Raw genomic sequence first — 18,295 nt, 5'->3', positions numbered from 1 at the left:
GTGTGTGTGTAGGTTTCTTCCTACATTTACATTACTTTTCTAGTTTAGATCATTTTCTGTTCCAAAGGGAGCATTTATCAACAAGGAAGTCACCCATATTGGCCTTCTAAAATTAAAGAGCAAATAATTCTGTACTGTTGGAATAAATAAATATAATATATTTTTTTTTCTGTTAAACAAATAATATAATGGATGGGTTACATTGTTAAGTGAATATCTAACTAATTGGTGCTTGCTGTCGATCAATATTAATGCTTTTTTATCCCCTCTTTTTTATTTTGTGGTATTCAGGGTAATTTTGATCTAGTTGGAAACAATTTCCCTGTGTTCTTTGTACGTGATGGAATGAAGTTCCCTGACATGGTCCATGCCCTCAAACCCAACCCTAAGACTCACATCCAGGAGAATTGGAGGATCCTTGACTTCTTCTCTCACGTCCCAGAAAGCTTGCACATGTTCAGCTTCCTCTTTGATGATGTTGGTATTCCACAGGATTACAGACATATGGACGGTTCTGGTGTCAACACTTATACTCTCGTCAACAAGGCTGGGAAAGTGCATTATGTAAAATTCCACTGGAGACCCACTTGTGGGGTCAAGTGTTTGTTGGATGATGAGGCTGTTAGGGTTGGAGGAACTAATCACAGTCATGCCACCAAGGATCTCTATGATTCAATTCAGGCTGGTAACTATCCTGAGTGGAAGCTTTTCATCCAGACAATTGATCCAGAGCACGAGGATAAATTTGATTTTGACCCACTTGATGTGACGAAGTACTGGCCAGAGGACATCCTGCCACTGCAACCAGTGGGTCGCTTGGTCTTGAACAAGAACATTGATAACTTCTTTGCAGAGAACGAGCAGCTTGCTTTCTGCCCTGCTATTGTGGTACCTGGTATATATTATTCAGATGATAAGTTGCTCCAGACACGTATCTTCTCCTATGCAGATACACAGAGGCACCGCCTTGGGCCAAACTATCTGATGCTTCCACCAAATGCTCCCAAGTGTGCACAGCATAACAACCACCATGAAGGTTTCATGAATTTTATGCACAGGGACGAGGAGGTACTCCTTTCTTTCTTCTATTGTTCATTTCAGAAGGAATCTGCTAGTTGAATCTGAAATAATGTTCATGCATCTCGAGTAGTTTTATTACTAATTCAGCAATATTCCCTGAGATTGGTGTATGACAAATGAAGGGCTCAAGATGCCATGATTTTTATTTTTTATTTATTTAAATATTGTGTCAAAGTGATCCGTTTTCTGATGAGTAGTGATTTCCAGGTCAATTACTTCCCTTCAAGGTTTGATCCTGTTCGTCATGCTGAGCAATTCCCCATCCCATCAGCTGTATTGACTGGGAGACGCAGTAAGGTCAATATCTAACGTTAGCCTGGTTTCAAATTTCTATTGTTTCGGCTCTATTTTCTTCCTCCCCCCTAGTAATGCCACTCCATTAAAACCAGTTTATTTGTTTTATTTTCCTTCATGATGACAATGAGACTTTTGTCCTTTTCTGGGTAGCACTTTTGATTTCTTAATATGGTACATTGCTTTCGTAACGCCCTATTGACAGAAAAAATGTCTGATGGTTGACTGATTAGTATTCTTATGCTGAAAACAGGTTATAATAGAGAAGGAGAACAATTTCAAGCAGCCTGGAGAGAGATACCGATCCTTTGATCCAGCCAGGTACTGTGCCTGCACCACCACTATTATGAATGTGAATGAATAGTCGAAATCTAACGTGTTTTGGCCTTTTTTCTTTAATCTGTTGGCAGGCAAGAGCGTTTTGTTTGTCGATGGGTGGATGCATTATCTGACCCAAGGGTCACACACGAGATCTGCAGTATCTGGATCTCATACTGGACTCAGGTGAGAGTTGAGACATCTGTACATATTAATTCTCACTCTTGCTGTGTGCACTCTTTTTATAAAGGCAGTATATCTACTTTTACAGTTCTATGTTGTGCTATAGAAAGGTGGAATGAAATAAGAAGTAGGTGATACCAAAAAGAACCTAATTTAAAATAAAAATTCCTTTTCCCCCTTTTGGTGACTACTTTAGAAGGGAATAATAATGAAAAAAGGGTGGTAAAAAAAAAAAATTATTTTAGTTGGTTCCAAGGATTCTTCTTCTTGTTATGAATATTGTTGGATGGTTTCAGGGCATTTTTTCTTCTTGTTCTTCTTCTCTCTCTCTCTCTCTCTCTCTCTCTCTCTCTCTCTCTCTGACAGTTTAGACAGTTTGTAGCAATCGTGTGTTGTCGGGAATTTCTGCTTTAAACTTTTGATATATGAGCATCCAATGAGGTTTCATAATCCCAACCTGCATGGATACCTTGATGTTCAGTTTGTAACTCACATCCAATCATGTGATTGTATGATGTTCTCTAAGTAGACCTTTCCCACTCATTGAGTAGGAATATATATTTTTTGTTTTAAAATATTTTCTTAAAGAAAAGCGTGCCTTTACAAGATGAAATGTTCTATATAATTTAAATATTACTTTCAAATTTTGTTATGCTGTTGGTCTTTTCTTCTTCAAAGATTTTATGTTGCGGAATTTTACATCAAACCAGATGGTGGGTTATTGTGCTCTCTAAGTCTAAACATTAACCTTGAGGTTTCTTTTCATTTGGAAATTTTGTCAAAAGTAGTCTGTTTTAACATGACACGAGATCAACATATCACTTACTGATTTAAACTCAAATGCCTTTTTGTTGTGGTGTATATCCACAGGCTGACAAGTCTCTGGGTCAGAAGCTTGCATCTCGCCTCAATGTGAAGCCAAGTATGTGAAGGATTGTGTTACATAGAAGGGAAGTCTAAAGAGTTGCAGAGAGGAAAAGAGATGACAGTGTATAGAAAGATGTCAGGTGTCTTGAATGGAGACTTGATGTTAATTCTTTAATTGACGTGTTATATATAATATATTAACAGATCATCATGTGTGTTAAGACTGTTGCCCGGATGATGGTTTATGTAATAAGGATGATGTTTGGTATATAATTATGCTGTTTAAAAATGCAGAATTTTGGTTCATCTGTGCTTGAGAGTTCTTGTCAGTTCATCATGCAAGTAACCTGGTGTGGTTTAGTTTACATTTTGACAATGTGCAAATCAAAACCGAATTGGATAGGAATCAGCCAAAATCATAATTGTTTTGCATGTGGTTTGGTTTTTATTTGGTTTATACGGGGTTTGTAGCGCTGAAATTGGAAAATGGTCTGTATTTTGATTTGTAATGTGTTTAATTTTGGTTTACATGTAAAGGAATCAACCAAAATCAGTATTGTTTTGCATTCGGTCTGATTTATATTCGGTTTTCATTGTCTTGTTTATGTCGGTTTGTAGTGCTGATTTCGAAGAAAAAAAAAAAAAAAAACGGTTTGAATTCCAATTGGCAATGTGTTTAATTTCGGTTTAAATGCGGCTTGTAGTGTTGGTTTATAATCACTTACTTTTGTACTCTTCAATTTGATTCCTCCTACGACCTAATTTGAGAGGATGAACAAATAAGTTTACAATAACTAAAGCTTACTATTTCAATATATATTGTAGAATCTAGCATCATTAAAAGCCACTTTTGAAATACAAGTACCTTGGAAACATGGAACCAGCCTTTCTTGAATATAAGGCAATTCAAAAATTGAGTTTCCTATTTTGTTTGGTTTTATCAGTTTCCTATTTGGTTTAGAACCGTCAGTTTTTCTAATGTAAATCAAAACTGAACCTGGAAGCAAACATATGACATTCTTATAAAGTCATTTCACAATGTTAATGCTTGGTTTCAATTCCATTTTGACACCTTTATATGTCACTGTTGTTTGTGATGATATGTAATGATAAGGTTGTTCCATTAAGCTTCTGAAAGTTACAAGATCGATCTAAATGTAAGCATAAGTGAAACCAATATCAAAAATGAGGAATCGATTAAAAAAGACCAAGTCCAAATTCTCTACACACGTTGGGTACCTCACCCACATGGAAAAGCACCAATGAGATAAGAGAGATTCCATTTCACTGGTGGTCTCCCACGTGGGTAGAGAATCCGAATTCCAAGAGGCTTGACGACTGAGGATTGGCGACCCTCTTTACCAGCACGCTATGTCTGCTATGCTGGCATCTTCTAAACATCAATATCTATTTGCGTTGTGGCATCTCGATGCCCTTCACTAATTGGCATCTCTTCTTATTTCTATTCAAGCTTTTATAGTTGATGGATTGGTCTAGAGACTCGAGACTTTGGTGGTGGGAACCTTTCCTTTATGTTTATTTTAAAAGCCAACAATTACCATATATATATATATAGCATATTAGATGGGGTTTAATTTTTTATGAAAAAGTAGATCCTTAAATCTTTTATATACCTGATCACTTTGATATTTGATACGTGGCTAATTCAAACATAGAATTCTCTATCCAAAAATCAAAATAGCCACATTGTTTTTTTCCATGGCATAGCATGTAGAAAATGTTTCTACAATGGCGTGGATGGACCCTTTCCGTATGGAATTTATCCATATACAGTTTTTGGAAAAAAGAAAGTTGCTTGATCACGTGGCCCTATGCCAGATATAGGGGCGTGCAAAATTACCGCCCGACCTTGGAAAATAAAAAATCCTATTCATATTGATGCCTTGATCTGGGGTTGCTCTCATTGGGCCCCACATTGGTGTTAGGGCAACGTGACAAGGCAATGATCTCTTGCCCATATTTTTTTAATGGATCCTTTCAAAATTTCCTCTTGCCACCCCTTGGTTTGATACCAGGAAGTATCATAAAATCAAAGAGTTGTGTTAGCTCCTAGGAAAGCCATTTTAGTAAAAGGTACCAGCCTATTGAGCGCAACTAAGCTAACATGCGCTGGAGAAAGAGGTCAGCTCTATTCAGCCCAAAGCATTGATTCCCCACAACGAATAGACTGGCAAGGTATTTGTTGTTGATAAAGGAGACCATGGATCAAATCATAGTAGGTTTGGTCTGGGAGGTGAGGCTTGTGCCACTATAAGGAGAGGGGGAAACAAAGAGTATAATACAGTTGAATCCCATGTGTTGCGACGACGAGGGATTTGTGTGGATAATGGAGAAAATTATCCATATTTAAAAGGACAAGGTTTTCTTCACCACTTGGTGAAGGTAGGTCCTAATGTGACCCCCTCTATTGTACAATGTTGATAGGCATGGAGAATTGATACTCGTTCACCGTAGTCTCAGGGAAACCTCCTCTTATTAAGAAAGGGTTTTATTTCCCGTCACTAAACAAGTGAAGCATAACATTTCATTAGTGAAAAAAAAAAAGTATAACATTTCATTTTCTGCCACATAACAGTATATTAGTGCATTGGTTAGTCAAGCATCTCATTGGTATAAATTTATCTTAAAACGAGTAGAGGAAGTAGTTAAAATTATAAAAGATACTATTTTATATTTTATATTAATTTTCATATATATTTTTTACAACATTTTGGTGGCTTCACTATAAAAATGAATCAAAGTTTGGACAACTTTCTATATTTACTTGGAATTAAAAAATTACTATTAAGACATATGTGGAATCCTCTATCACATGAACTAACCTATACATTATCAAGTAACAAATAATGAATCGATATACTTCATTAGCCATAATGACACCTAGAAGGACCCTTAAAAATTCAACAAAAAAAAGAAAAGAAAGGAGGACCTTAAAAATGAGACCATATATACAATTTAATCTGTAAATAAGGATCATACGGAATAAAAACATTGTAAATGCGATTACAACAAAATGAATGGCAAGTGCAACTGCGGGTACTCCTATTTCTACTATGTGGCATATCATCTAAACACATCCTGATTCCCGATCATCGATTGGGAATAGAACACTGGCTATTGGTTGAGTGCCAAATATGGGATCCTAATTTAACTGTGTGGTCTACCTTACATTCTAGATTTTTCTCTCATGAATGAAAAAAAATCTAAAGGTTCGTATGGTTGTAGCGTCGTATCGGTGTTAGCATACCGATATTGATGCGAATCAACCGTATTAGACAAAGATCGGAAGCTTTTGCCCCTTAGAGAAAGTCCGATATCAGGCTGGTATCAATATTGGCCATCTGATCAAGTGATCCCGATACCTAAAACCCTCCCTGGGGCTAGGGTGTTTAATCCCAAAAAATTGACGAGTAAATGACGAACGTGTTACAGATATGATTCCGAAAGAACCCTAAATAAAAAATGACCGTTAAAGTGGCTTCAAACAATGGGACCCACTTTTGTAGAATACTATAGGTTAGATTCTAATCTAAAGGCAAGGGGGTCCTACCAACAAAAAAATATTATTTTTAAAAATAGGAGCCGGCTCGGCACGAAACCACGACGGCCTCGTCTACCCTCCCAGTTTCCTTTTTCAGATACAGCGTTGCATGCTCTCGTTAGGGCTATTGTGCACGGGAACCCCGGACCACACAAGTCTGAGTTTCTTCAGATCCAACATTCCCGATCCGAGCCCTTGTTTTTCTCCTTCTCTTCGCTTCTCTCTTAATATCCGTTCAAGACAACCTCAACTTCTTTCTCGCCTTCTCTGCAATAACCATCGACGAGTTTCCAGGGTGAGGAATTCGCATTCGTTTCTGCCTCTAGGTATTTCCTGTCTCTTCTTCTTTCGTTTTTTTTTCCCTTCTTTTATCTGTTTGAAATCAATTTTTCTACCTTTGAAAGCGAAGAAATCACGAAATGTGATTTGCTGTTCATTATTCCCTTTCTTTTTGGTATCATGTGATCTGGTCTGTGTTGAAAGAGTTGAGAAGTTAATTACAGGTATTTCTGGTTTACGCTAATGTTCTAATTCAGATGATATGTTTCTATGTGAGGATCTGTAGTGATTTATTCTGAAACTAAATTGGAGGAGAGGATTTGTTATCTGTGAAGTCTTATATGTTTGCTTTCTTTATTTGGCTGTCGCTCTTAGCTGATGTTCTCTTATGTTAATGAGTTAATCCACAGATAAGTTATTTTAGTGGGGCAATTTTGAAATGTTTCTTCTAATTATGACTCCAAAATGATCTGGAGAAGTTGGATTGTTTGTTTTATGCTTTCAGACTTTAGTACTTGGTTCAGTGACCATCTGTCCTATATGAACTTTTGAATATTTGTTCTACATGATTCTGTATCTTTTGGTTAATCCAATGTAATGTTAAGCTGAACCTATACACATGTTTGCGATCCTGTATAACATACCTATCTATGAGTGCTTTTTAATTCTCTCTTTTCCACTGTTTGGTTTGGTCGAGGAATCTCTCTCTCTCTCTCTCTCTCTCTGTTGGAGTTTTGTATTGGCCCTTACCAGTTCATGGGATGGACAGAATCTTACACCTGGATGATCTATACAAAATTGTATTATGTTTTATGTTTAAGCCCCAAGAGAAAACAACTTTGCTTCTTATTTGCAATTCATGAACATAATAGGAATCTGTATTACATCTCTCATAGGTAATGCGATATGCTAGTTGATTTTATCCCTTTATGTATGCTTTCATTGAGTATTCTTTTGAGTTTCCAAGGAAAATATTTAGCTTTAATGGTAATAATGGTTTTTGTATTCATTTCCCCCCCCCCTACAATATGAGAATAAACCTTTCTAGTTTCTTGTTATTTTCTTCATTTCTTTGTTGGAGGCTTTTACTCTGATTTTGTTACCTGAAGGCATAATCTTTTCCTAATTCAACTACTCTTCTTCCTATTTTTCATCAACTCATGTATGGAAATTTCCATTTTCTATCTAGGTTTCATTTTTCCATTTAAATAATAAAAATAAAAATAAAATGTTATAGTCTCATATTTACTTGTTTCTCTTTTCCCCGCCATGAATTGTGTTCTAGTTACAATGGAGAAGGTTGATTCCACGCTTAAGCTTCACACACGAATGCGACTATGGGAATTCCCAGATCAGTTTGTTGTTGAGCCAACAGATGGGTCTTCTAGTTCTTGTTTAGCAATTAGCCGGGTGGATGGGTCGATGAATCCAATTGGTTAGCTATCTACTTGTCTCTTTTAATTTGAAGCAGCTAATGAAATTAGTTCTATTTTTTTCATTATTTGTTGGGTAAATTCAAAATCATTGATTTGTTGTCTTCTGCAGATGAGATTCCTTACTGCAGTTCTGTTCGGGCTCCAAAAATTCAAACAATTTTTGGTGTAATTGGAGTGTTGAAACTCTTGGCAGGTACATTTCTGTTACAAATCCAAAATATATCAAACTGTTCTGTCTATGGTGATATGGATTTCTTCTTCTTATTTTTGGGTAATCCCTATAAATATATACATCATCAGCATAAATTTGTGATGCTCATGTTTATTTTCATTCATTTGTTTGGCCATATTCAGTCTGATACATGAATTAAACTCATAGTCTGTACGGACCTCTGCAGCTACAATGCGCTCACATGCATCAATAGATTTCATTTAGTGTTGTTAAAGAGTGAGTATTGTCTTAAATATATATATATATATATATATATACTCTCAAAAGGGGAGAAAGGTTTGAGAGAACCATTTTACAAATACTTGTAAAATGCCGTGCTTATTTCCGTCTTAACTCTCACATCATTTTCTATAAATAAAACTGCCCTAGCCAATATTATTTACCTGCATGATTGAGCTCTTACAATATGTAATTGCCATGAACTACGGGCAATAACTGATGGTTTCAATAGATTGTCATTTCAAGCTCTCAGGTGGTCTGAGCTTGATGTGAACAGATGAAAGCCAATTCATGATTAGTGCAGTCTTCGCATAACTCAGTATCTATTCTAGTTTTCTAATTATGTTATTGAAAGTCAAAGATATAGGAATATATTATGTGCACAGTTTGGAGGATTAGAAATCATAGAAAATCTACATATTATAATGAAACATTAGGAGATGTTATTTTCGACATCTAATAACAATTTTAATATAACGGATTTTCGTAATAATTCGTAACCTGACTTTTTTGCCTTTTTAGTATTACATGCAATTTTTTTCTTCAACGAGGGTAAATATTGTCATTTCACATGTGTACTCAAAATATGTGCATGATAATGATACCTTTTGAAAATGACATAATGATACATCACTTTCAAATTATTTTTAAAAACCCCTAACTTAAAGAACTTTTTAGAATATGACAAGAAGCAATTAAAAGTTGTCATTCATACACTCACATAATATAATTATAAAAGGCATTTTCATCTTCCATATAGTTTCACTTGCTGTTGTGAGAGCGTAAACTTGTGTAGCAAGAAGTTATCGAGTAAGGTATTAAGAAGGCTTTTTGATAAAGTAATAGATCCACCAAAGCTATGTTATAGATTGAATGATCTACTTCATGACACTTCTGACCCCCTACATTGGAAAAGGATGTGTTTGGTAAATATATGGGAATACGGGGATGGAGTACCAAAAAAAAGGAAAAGATAGATAGTACAAGATAGACATTCAGAGCTAGAGAGACTATATCTTTGAAAGCACAGAAGTTAGCTATGCTTATATACAATCCCATCTCCTTTGAGGTCAGTACATGATTTCTATTTTCTTGATAAATAATAGTTTATTAGATCAAAGAAAGAACCAATGCTAAAGAGACTAGAAGAATCTCCCTCTTCCAGTAGCCTCAAAATGTCCCAGCTATTGAACCATTCCATAATCTAATAACTTGTCCTATGCCCGAAGTCTGCGTTTCCCAAAGAATACCAAAGAAAATTCATCAAAGTCCACGTGACCATTTCATCTGTGGTGACTGGCAAATGGGGATAACAATGTCCATTGTGAATCTTGAGGTGATCAAAGGAAACTGGTGGTGCATCACTGGAGGATTCATTGGTGGCTCCCCAATTGGCTGTACTTGAGTGCTGATTTTGTTGATGAGCGCTTGCATATCTGAGAATTGGTCATGAAGTAGCCTTCCATGCGGTTTGTGTACACCCATCCTTGGGAGCTCCTTTTTGCCAGAGGGTTCTAAGTGCAATACTAAATCAGTGCCACGTTCAAAGTATTGATTTTATGGGTTATAGAAGATGTATGATTTCATATATTTGACAAGTAGGGTGGCCAATGGGTGCCCTTCAACCAACATATCTAGCCTCAGTGATGGGCTTGGATCCATCTTTTGGACCTGGCTGGAAATTAGGTGTGGGTCTGAGACCATGCTTGTGGCTTAGGGATGGGCTGCTATCCAGAGCTATTACGGGGTCCGCTTTAAATCAGTGCAAGGTTTGAAAAATTTTCTAGGTTAAACAATTCATTCTTTCTTTATATTTTGCATTTGCCTAATATATTAAATGCCTAACTATTATGAAATAAAATTTTGATGCTTTTATAGTGGAATATTGGTTGTCCAATGAAATTTCCTCTTCTTTTCAGGTTGGATAATAAACCAATATTTTTTTATGTTCAGTTTGGACTCTTCATGATGTAGACAGCTACGCGGTCTTTATATTTGAAAATGGGGTCCACATATGAGCTTGCTAGGACCCATGGCTTTCAAAATTTGAATGAGGAATAAAAGGTTATGGGACAAATTAGAGTTTGAATAATTGTTTTTAAAAGAGCCTGATTGAGAGACAAGTAGGAGTGCCAACAAATGCTTTCAGCAGGTAATATATGCTTGAAACAACAATGGTTTCAGGGATGAAGTAAAAGGGAGGGGGAAAAAAGAGGAAAACTGATGTAGGGGATTTCCTAGAAGACTAGGGTCCCTACTAGAGTGACTCAATTAAGGTAAGACAAACTTAAGGGGGTCTTGGGAATTTGGGATTAGGTTGGGATTTAGATATGCTCAACAAAACAAGATTCAACATGCAATAAATAAAGACAAATCAACATGTAGCCAAGAGCAATATCAATCTAAGCGGAAAAACACATAATAACTTACTAAAGCTTCAAGTGGGGACATGGGAAAGGTAACAAACGTCATGCGAATGTTAGGTTCAGCACAAATCAATCTAGACACCAAATAAGATATGCAAACAATCAATGTTCTCTAGCAGCCAACTAAAATAGAAAATTTGCAAGGGTTTTGGAGATATAACAATGAAGAAATGTCTTAAAACAGTAGCTAAAACAGGCATAAATGAAGGGGCAAGGGCTGGTTTCAATGATAATGGATTGTAAACATATAACAGGGGATTAATGAGGGTGGGGGGTTTAGTTTAATTACTTACCTGTCCACTGTCCAAACAGAGAAGAGAAGAAAAAATTGAGGTCTACCGAGATTGAGGATTGCTGCCCAGATTGAGTGCTGTAGAAGAAAACCATCCAGAATTATTGCAGCTCTTGTTTGCTTGAAGGGAGGACAGCCTTTATTGACAATAGTACAGAGCATAAAGTGCAGCATCCAGTCTTCGATTGCTTGAAAAAGAGGCAGCAGTATCCCTAACATTATTGCAGGAAGACAATGGTACTTTGGTCGATCCTTGGCTGCTTGAGGGAGGAGCACCTGTCTTCAACAATAATACCAGAAAAAAAATAGAGAGGCTGCAATATTGAGACAGCCAAGAGAAAGAGGGAGAGGAGTAGAAACTGAGAAAAAGAAAGGGGGCGAGAAAGAGAGGAACCGAGAGAGGGGAAAAGAGAGGGATTAACGAGAGGGAGAGAATCATGAGAGGGGTGGGGAGGTTTGCTCAAAGGCTGCTTTCAATAATTTTCATTAATTCCATCGTGGCCTAGGCCACTAAATAAATGATAAACTTAGTTACTAAAAATAAAAAAAGGTCAATTAGAAAGTAAATAAAGACTTCCTAAAAACTAACAACTAGTAATTTAGTTTCCTAATTAATTAAAAGACTAACAAGGAAAAGAATATTCTAAAAATAAACTACTAAACTAACAACTAATGGGGCCCACAAGATTTGCTGAGATCTGGAAAGAGAGAGAGGGACTCGATCCAGCACTGGGAAGGCTGGATCGAGCCTCTTTTTCTTCCTCCTTTTCCTTCTTCTTCTTTCTTCTTCTACTTTCCATTCTTCCAGCCACAAAGATGGCTGATTCTTCTTCTTCTTGCGTCTGTACACCTTGATGTCTCCATCAAAAACATTTACACACAAACTCAAGTTTTTTTTTTAGGATGAATGTATAATTTTATAAAAGGGGGACAACGAAGAGGGGGGGGGGATATACAAGACCCAGAGGCCAAACTCAAGTTATAAGGAAGCCTACTGCACAGAATACTACTTCATGTTTGTGAATCTAATGGAAATTTGTTTTATCATTGAATTGGTTAGATGAGGATGTATTGGAAACATAAGAGTCTGACTGATTCAATAAGTACTTTTTTTTCTGGGTAATCAAGCTCTGCATTAACTAAATAAATGATTCATGCCACTCAAACTTGTCCAGGTATGGGAATATGCACACAGAGATATCTGCAGTCATTCAAACTTTTGGAACTTAACTTTCATGTTGTAGTTTGAGACTTTGAGTCCACAATCAATAATCATTTTACAGCTGGAATTGCAGTCTGTTTAGTTACTTTGGCCTTAATCTGTTCTCTCTCTGTATTTGTAGGGTCGTATGTGCTTGTGATAACAGGGTGTGAACAAGTTGGATCTTATTTGGGGCATCCTATCTACAAAGTTTCTGGTTTAAAGATTTTACCATGTGATCATTCTCTAAAAAATTCCCCTACAGATCAGGTAAAGTTACAATTTCCTAACCTTGTTTCCCCCTATGATGGATTGGTCTATTTGAAACTTAGTCATTTTATTACCTTTGACAGAAAAAGATGGAGACTGAGTTTTCTGTGCTCCTAAATGCTGCAGAAAGGACTTCTGGTCTGTACTTCTCCTATGATGTCAATTTAACACTCAGGTGAGCCATTTTTCATCTTAATATGACCTCTCCCTTAGCTGTGGATGAAATCTAGCTAACAACATTTGTGTCAGATGTGGAAACTGACTATACATTCTTACTTATGCTTTCTGCTGCCAATTTGTGTATTAGTTGGGTCATTAGGAGGGGCTTGCTTTCTACCTCATAAACAGACACCTTGTTGTTTTCACTTGTTAGTCCCAGTCTCTTCAGTTTTTGTTTTGTTTTTCCCTCCTTTCCCTACATGACGTACAGCAATCAGCTTCAAAATTTCTGTTGCTGTATTTCTATGGAAAATTTTTTCATAATGAACTTGCTCCCAATTGACATTCTATGTTTAGAACCTTCATTCATGGATGCAACCTAAAATCCCATCACACTGCATTAGTGTTTTTTTTTTCTTGTTGGGGGAGGTGTAAGACAGCATAAGGTATGAATGTCTGCAATTGTATCATAATACAACAGACTCAAGTTTTACTCACTATAAAATTGCAACAGTTGAATTAAATATCTTGAATTTTCTATTGAAACCCTTTACCCTGTGACCTTAGTTGTCAAGGTGTCGCCTTGGCGTCCAGGCAGTTTGCTTGGGGCCTAGGCAACTGTCGCCTTATATTTTTTGCCCTTATTTATATCAAATACCATTTAAGTAAATGAAAACATTTACTTAAGATATTATTCATAAATAAGCAAATACTCCCTATTTGAATCCAATTAAAATAGTTTAAAAATCAAATATTAAAAGGATAAAAAGTCACCCCCCTACAAGAATGAAAACTAGATTTTTGGTTGTAGGGCGATTTTCAACTTTCGAATGTTAAGGTTTTTCTCAATTCTGAAAATTTTATAAATCTTATCATGGTAAAACATTGCTAAAAACCAAAAGTCCGGTAAAATAATTTTTTGTTTTGATTTCAATAAAATTATTTCCATTTAGGCGATTTAACAACATTCACACACTTTAAAATAAGTTTGACTGGAACATAACTTTGTCATAAAAACTCAGATTTAAGTAATCTTAGACTTTTGGAAAGCTAGTTTTGTGTTATACTTAATAGAAAAAGTCTTATCTAAAAATAAAATCATTTGACTAATAAAACTTATTATAGAAGTAGAGCATTTCTCCAAATGTCAACAAGTCATGTTATTTTTTATGACTTGATGTGAGTGTGACTATGTTGATTTATATGCCTTGATGTTGCTTAATGTTGATTGGTTTTTTTATGTCATAGGGTATATGTTATAACATACAAAATAACTTTTGAAAATAAGGAAAATAAAAAATAACACATGGGCGATTTGATTGCCATGACAACGCCATAGTAGGCGATTCACCGCCAAATCAATTAGCCAGCCCTCCACCGCCTTGGGTCGCCATGACGTCGTGACAACTATGCCTGTGACATATACTGTCATACAACTGCAGCAACAAGAGTTTCCTTCCTTTTTTTTTTGTTTTTTTTGTTTTTGTTTTTTTGAGGGGTGTCATTGTAGCACTTCTTCTCCTTTTTTTTATTGCTTGTTCTAATGCTATTCAACTACAGTGCTCAACGATTGCATGACTTGGGTAATGAGTCAAAGCAGCTTCCTCTTTGGAGACAGGTAACCAAATAATGATTCAATTTATTGTATCAAATGTTTGCTCATTTCATTGTCTTTCTGTGTTTGAAAACTATTGACTTTCAAGCAAAGGCATTCTACTTTTTATTGGTTGCTCTATGTGCAACAAATAGTCATCCCTATATCGATGATATTCATCCTTATTTGTCATAAAACTATAAAAGCACTCTTTTTCACATTAAGATATGGTTAACGTCTGTCTGTTGTATTACCGCAGGCAGATCCTAGGTTCCTTTGGAATAACTACTTATTGGAGATGCTAATAGATAGCAAGGTCAGATGCATTTCCATGCTATATTTATATAGCACACATTTCTTCCAATAGATTATTTTACAGTTGTCAATGCTGCTGACAACATTTTTTTTTTCTCCTCTGTGCAGCTTGATCCTTATGTGCTTCCAGTTGTCCAAGGGAATATCCTTATTTGAGTTGCTTTAATTTTTGTTGGATGTCATGTGAAGTCAACAGTTATTCATGCTTATATTTAGCGATTTGCTTTGAGGTTATACCTTGACTGCTTATCAGGTTTTCATAACTTTCAAGCAGCAATTGACAAAGAGATAATTGATGTTAGTCTGATTGCACGGAGATGCACTAGGAGAACTGGTACATAGAACAATAGATACTTTTCCTGAAATTTTATTGGGTTCTAAATTCTTGAGATTTTTTTGGTTTACTACCTGTTTAGATCCAGGAATTATACATTGATCTTTGACCAGGTCATGCTTGAAATGGAAATATGTCCTTTGAAATCACATAATATTTATGCATGAGAGATTTTATGGAAACCCGAAACCATGCCCGACTGATGCAGATAAATCACCTAAATTGGCTTATTCTATTAGAAATAATCCCTTGGGTAGGTTATATATTTTTTGGGCCTATGGGTTTTTTTTTTGGTAGTGAGCCTATAATATGGGTAAAGGCTAGGCATACGGGATTAGGTAATTAAGTGTTTTAGTTAGGCTGGATTAGGATTCTGTAAGTCTAGTCCTGCTTTGTGTTAGTTTCCTAGGAAGGACAATTGTTTTGCACTTTTGTCTAAACCCTTGCTACCTAGTTCTCCAAGTTTTTTATTTTTTGGATGAATAAGAAATTTATTACTGAAGGAAGGAAAAAAGGGGGGGGGGGATATACAAGGCCCTAAGGGGAAAAAACAAGACCTCCTAAGGTGGAGCAACACATATAAAAGAGGCTATGACTCTATGGGGAGGGGGAAGCAAAAGAGACATGGGTAACCCCTAGGAAGCAATAATGAGCTTGTTCCTAGGGGGGTCCACAATAGAACGACTACAAATCGAGGCAAGCTTGGAGGAGACGTCAAAGTAGATGGTTTTTCAAATCTTATCGAAGGATTTGGAGTTGGACGTTCATCTACAAAGGTTATCTTCCATCCAAATGTGGTTGATGGCAGCACCAAAGGTTAACTTTCCAGTAGTGTCGCAGATAGAGTTGCTAGCAAAGGTCATATCGATCCATATCCATTCTCTCATAAGGGGGAGGGTTTTTCTTCTAACAGGCCTACATCTTGCAAGGGCACGCTTCCAAATGGTGGATTTGAAAAGGCACTCAAAGAAGAAATGACTGATGTCTTTAGTACGATTCCAACACAGGTAGCAGGCAGAAGGGACAAAGATGTAGTGGTAAATGAGAAAGGACTGGGTGGGGAGGCAGTTGGAGAGCTCTCCAGATAGTGAAGCTGTGGCGAGGGATGTAGGATTTAAACTAAACAACTTTATGCCAAGGGATAGAAGGTCTATGAGTTCGCGGTAGATGCCAAGCAGATGAGGAAGAAAAGCATATCGAGGGAGAGGGAGACCAGATGACTCGATCCCTTCCACGATAAGGAGGAGGGAAAGAAGAGAGGAATAGATGGCAGAGAGGGAGGGGGTAGCAAGGGGGAGAGACCAAGAACCGTTGGAAATAATGGAAGAAACAGAAGTGTCCTTGGCAATGCCAGAGGAGTAAACAGTTCTGGAAGAAACAGAAGTGTCCTTGGCAAGGCCAGAGGAGTAAACAGTTCTTGGCCCCATTCAAGATAAGGATACCATATGGGTGCCAGTTATCAAGCCAAAAAGAGGTGGAAGAACCTTCCCCTATACTGGAGTGGTTGGCATTCGAGGCGATTGACCTAGCTTGAAGGACTTTTGCGCCACACCCAGGAAGTGGAAAATTGTTTGCACTTGGCGTTCCATTTAAGGCTGATGGCCTTCTTGCTTGCAGTTTAAGAAGGTATCCATTTCCCAGTCATCTCTCCCCATGTTGGGAGAACTCGACTCTTTCAAGTGAAAGGATAGGAAACACCTATGCATATTGTCATTTTTTTTTCCCATGATTAATTAATTTGACCGAAGCAAATTGCAACAGAAAACATATGGTACTAACTGCTAGAATAAAAAAATGACATAAGGCCCTACATACAGCCCATCAATGTACACTCCTCGCTAGCCAGCCTGACTCATACATATCAGGATTGGGCTGCTTTATAACATTGTCAGTTTCCTCATTACCTTGTGAAGGATCATGAATGGTTACAGAGATATATTTAACATTAAGGATGAAACTTCTGCCCAAGCTGTCTCCCAGTTTGGGCATTATAGCTAATATTAAAGATAATCTACATTTATTGAATGCATCTTCTTGGAAATACTTTGTGGGGACATTCAGGTCTGGTACATGTCATAACCATACTCCATCATTGAATTCAATGAATTATTGTCATGGATCATGTTGGAATTTGTGGGCCTGATTTGTGTTTGCAGGTTTTCTTCACACCTAATCATGTATCCTTTTGTTGTGATTAGCAAATCAATCAGCACTGGCACTTGTTATTGCTTTTGAATGGCAAAAGGAATCAGATCATTTGGCATTTTAGTCTGTGTTACTCATAGTTTGAAAACTTTAATTTCGGTCTTGCTTCAGCCTGACCGAAATGGCTGAAATTTCACTGAAACACTGCGTATTTTTCCGATCAATTTTGGTTGGCCATTTCAGGGGGCAAACGACCATATGAAGCTTCAAGACTTCAGGGTAACCTTATTTTAGCCTATATAAAAAAATATGTAAACCATTACATTGCAAGAAAAATCACACAAAGTGGTGGCTTTGATTTACACCTGTGGTTGGCAGTATGCACAGAACCCTATTGTATACCTTGTGTACTATTACCTATTCTACTCAATATTTCCATAGTAGAAGACAGAAAAAGCAAGTAAAACAACTAAATGTACTGTATGACATTTACAGTACATTTCGACCAAATTTCACCAAAATGATCGAAATTTCGACCAAAATGACTGAATTATACCGAAATGACTTATTTTGACTAAAACAATGTTGAATCCCGGATTTATGTGACATTCTGTGTCGGCCATGTTGAAATCACCGAAATTTTTGAAATTTCGGCAAGATTTTTCCGAGTTTTTGAACTTTGGTATTACAGTCACAATCTCAAAGGGACTGCATTTGGTAGCTATATTAGCCAAGCCATTGCAAACAAAATTAGCCATATGCCTCACTGTTATGTTTTATTATTCACTAGGTGGTACAAAAGATTAGCCAATTTCTAGTTTTGACAACCTCTGTTTGTAGATGGGAAGGGATGAGAACTTCAATTTTGTATAAAGAAAACAAAATTTTCTTATTTTAATTGGGAAAATAGTTTATAGTAACCCCACTTTTTCTTTTAAGAAGCCTAGTAATATTGGTCACATCAATGTGTTGATGTATACATGGACTCTGCCCTTCTCTAATAGTTCGAGAATTAAGGTGAAACAGTAACTGACATTGTATTAAAGAAGGGAGGTTGAGTGTTCGACTCTTTAAAAGTGCATTGGAAGG

At 36.7% G+C, this 18,295-nt stretch overlaps 2 protein-coding genes across 3 annotated transcripts in view; both read left to right on the top strand.

Annotated features, from left to right (window-relative positions):
* The window catches only part of LOC122064990 (catalase), a 5,546-nt gene extending 2,498 nt beyond the window's left edge, over positions 1 to 3,048 (top strand). Inside the window, exons 4-8 of the mRNA XM_042628788.1 lie at positions 292 to 1,068; positions 1,288 to 1,377; positions 1,628 to 1,695; positions 1,785 to 1,878; positions 2,746 to 3,048. Of these exons, the coding sequence (XP_042484722.1) occupies positions 292 to 1,068; positions 1,288 to 1,377; positions 1,628 to 1,695; positions 1,785 to 1,878; positions 2,746 to 2,805 (1,089 nt within the window). The 3' untranslated portion in view covers positions 2,806 to 3,048. The remainder of the gene's footprint in view (positions 1 to 291; positions 1,069 to 1,287; positions 1,378 to 1,627; positions 1,696 to 1,784; positions 1,879 to 2,745) is intronic.
* Positions 3,049 to 6,369: 3,321 nt separating this feature from the next.
* LOC122064985 (phosphoinositide phosphatase SAC6-like) overlaps positions 6,370 to 18,295 on the top strand; it is a 39,402-nt gene continuing 27,476 nt past the window's right edge. The window contains exons 1-9 of one of the 2 annotated variants that reach the window (XM_042628779.1): positions 6,370 to 6,630; positions 7,869 to 8,018; positions 8,129 to 8,212; positions 12,532 to 12,659; positions 12,743 to 12,834; positions 14,379 to 14,436; positions 14,672 to 14,728; positions 14,836 to 14,869; positions 14,981 to 15,061. In XM_042628779.1, the coding sequence (XP_042484713.1) occupies positions 6,414 to 6,630; positions 7,869 to 8,018; positions 8,129 to 8,212; positions 12,532 to 12,659; positions 12,743 to 12,834; positions 14,379 to 14,436; positions 14,672 to 14,728; positions 14,836 to 14,869; positions 14,981 to 15,061 (901 nt within the window). In that variant the 5' untranslated portion in view covers positions 6,370 to 6,413. Of the gene's footprint in view, positions 6,631 to 6,687; positions 6,808 to 7,868; positions 8,019 to 8,128; positions 8,213 to 12,531; positions 12,660 to 12,742; positions 12,835 to 14,378; positions 14,437 to 14,671; positions 14,729 to 14,835; positions 14,870 to 14,980; positions 15,062 to 18,295 lie in introns of those variants that run through there. The other variant, XM_042628780.1, reaches the window with a different exon arrangement.

The sequence above is a fragment of the Macadamia integrifolia genome, unplaced genomic scaffold (genome assembly GCF_013358625.1).
Source record: "Macadamia integrifolia cultivar HAES 741 unplaced genomic scaffold, SCU_Mint_v3 scaffold1845, whole genome shotgun sequence".
In the NCBI taxonomy this organism is placed as follows: Eukaryota; Viridiplantae; Streptophyta; class Magnoliopsida; order Proteales; family Proteaceae; genus Macadamia; species Macadamia integrifolia.
This window is presented reverse-complemented; position numbering and strand designations above follow the sequence as displayed.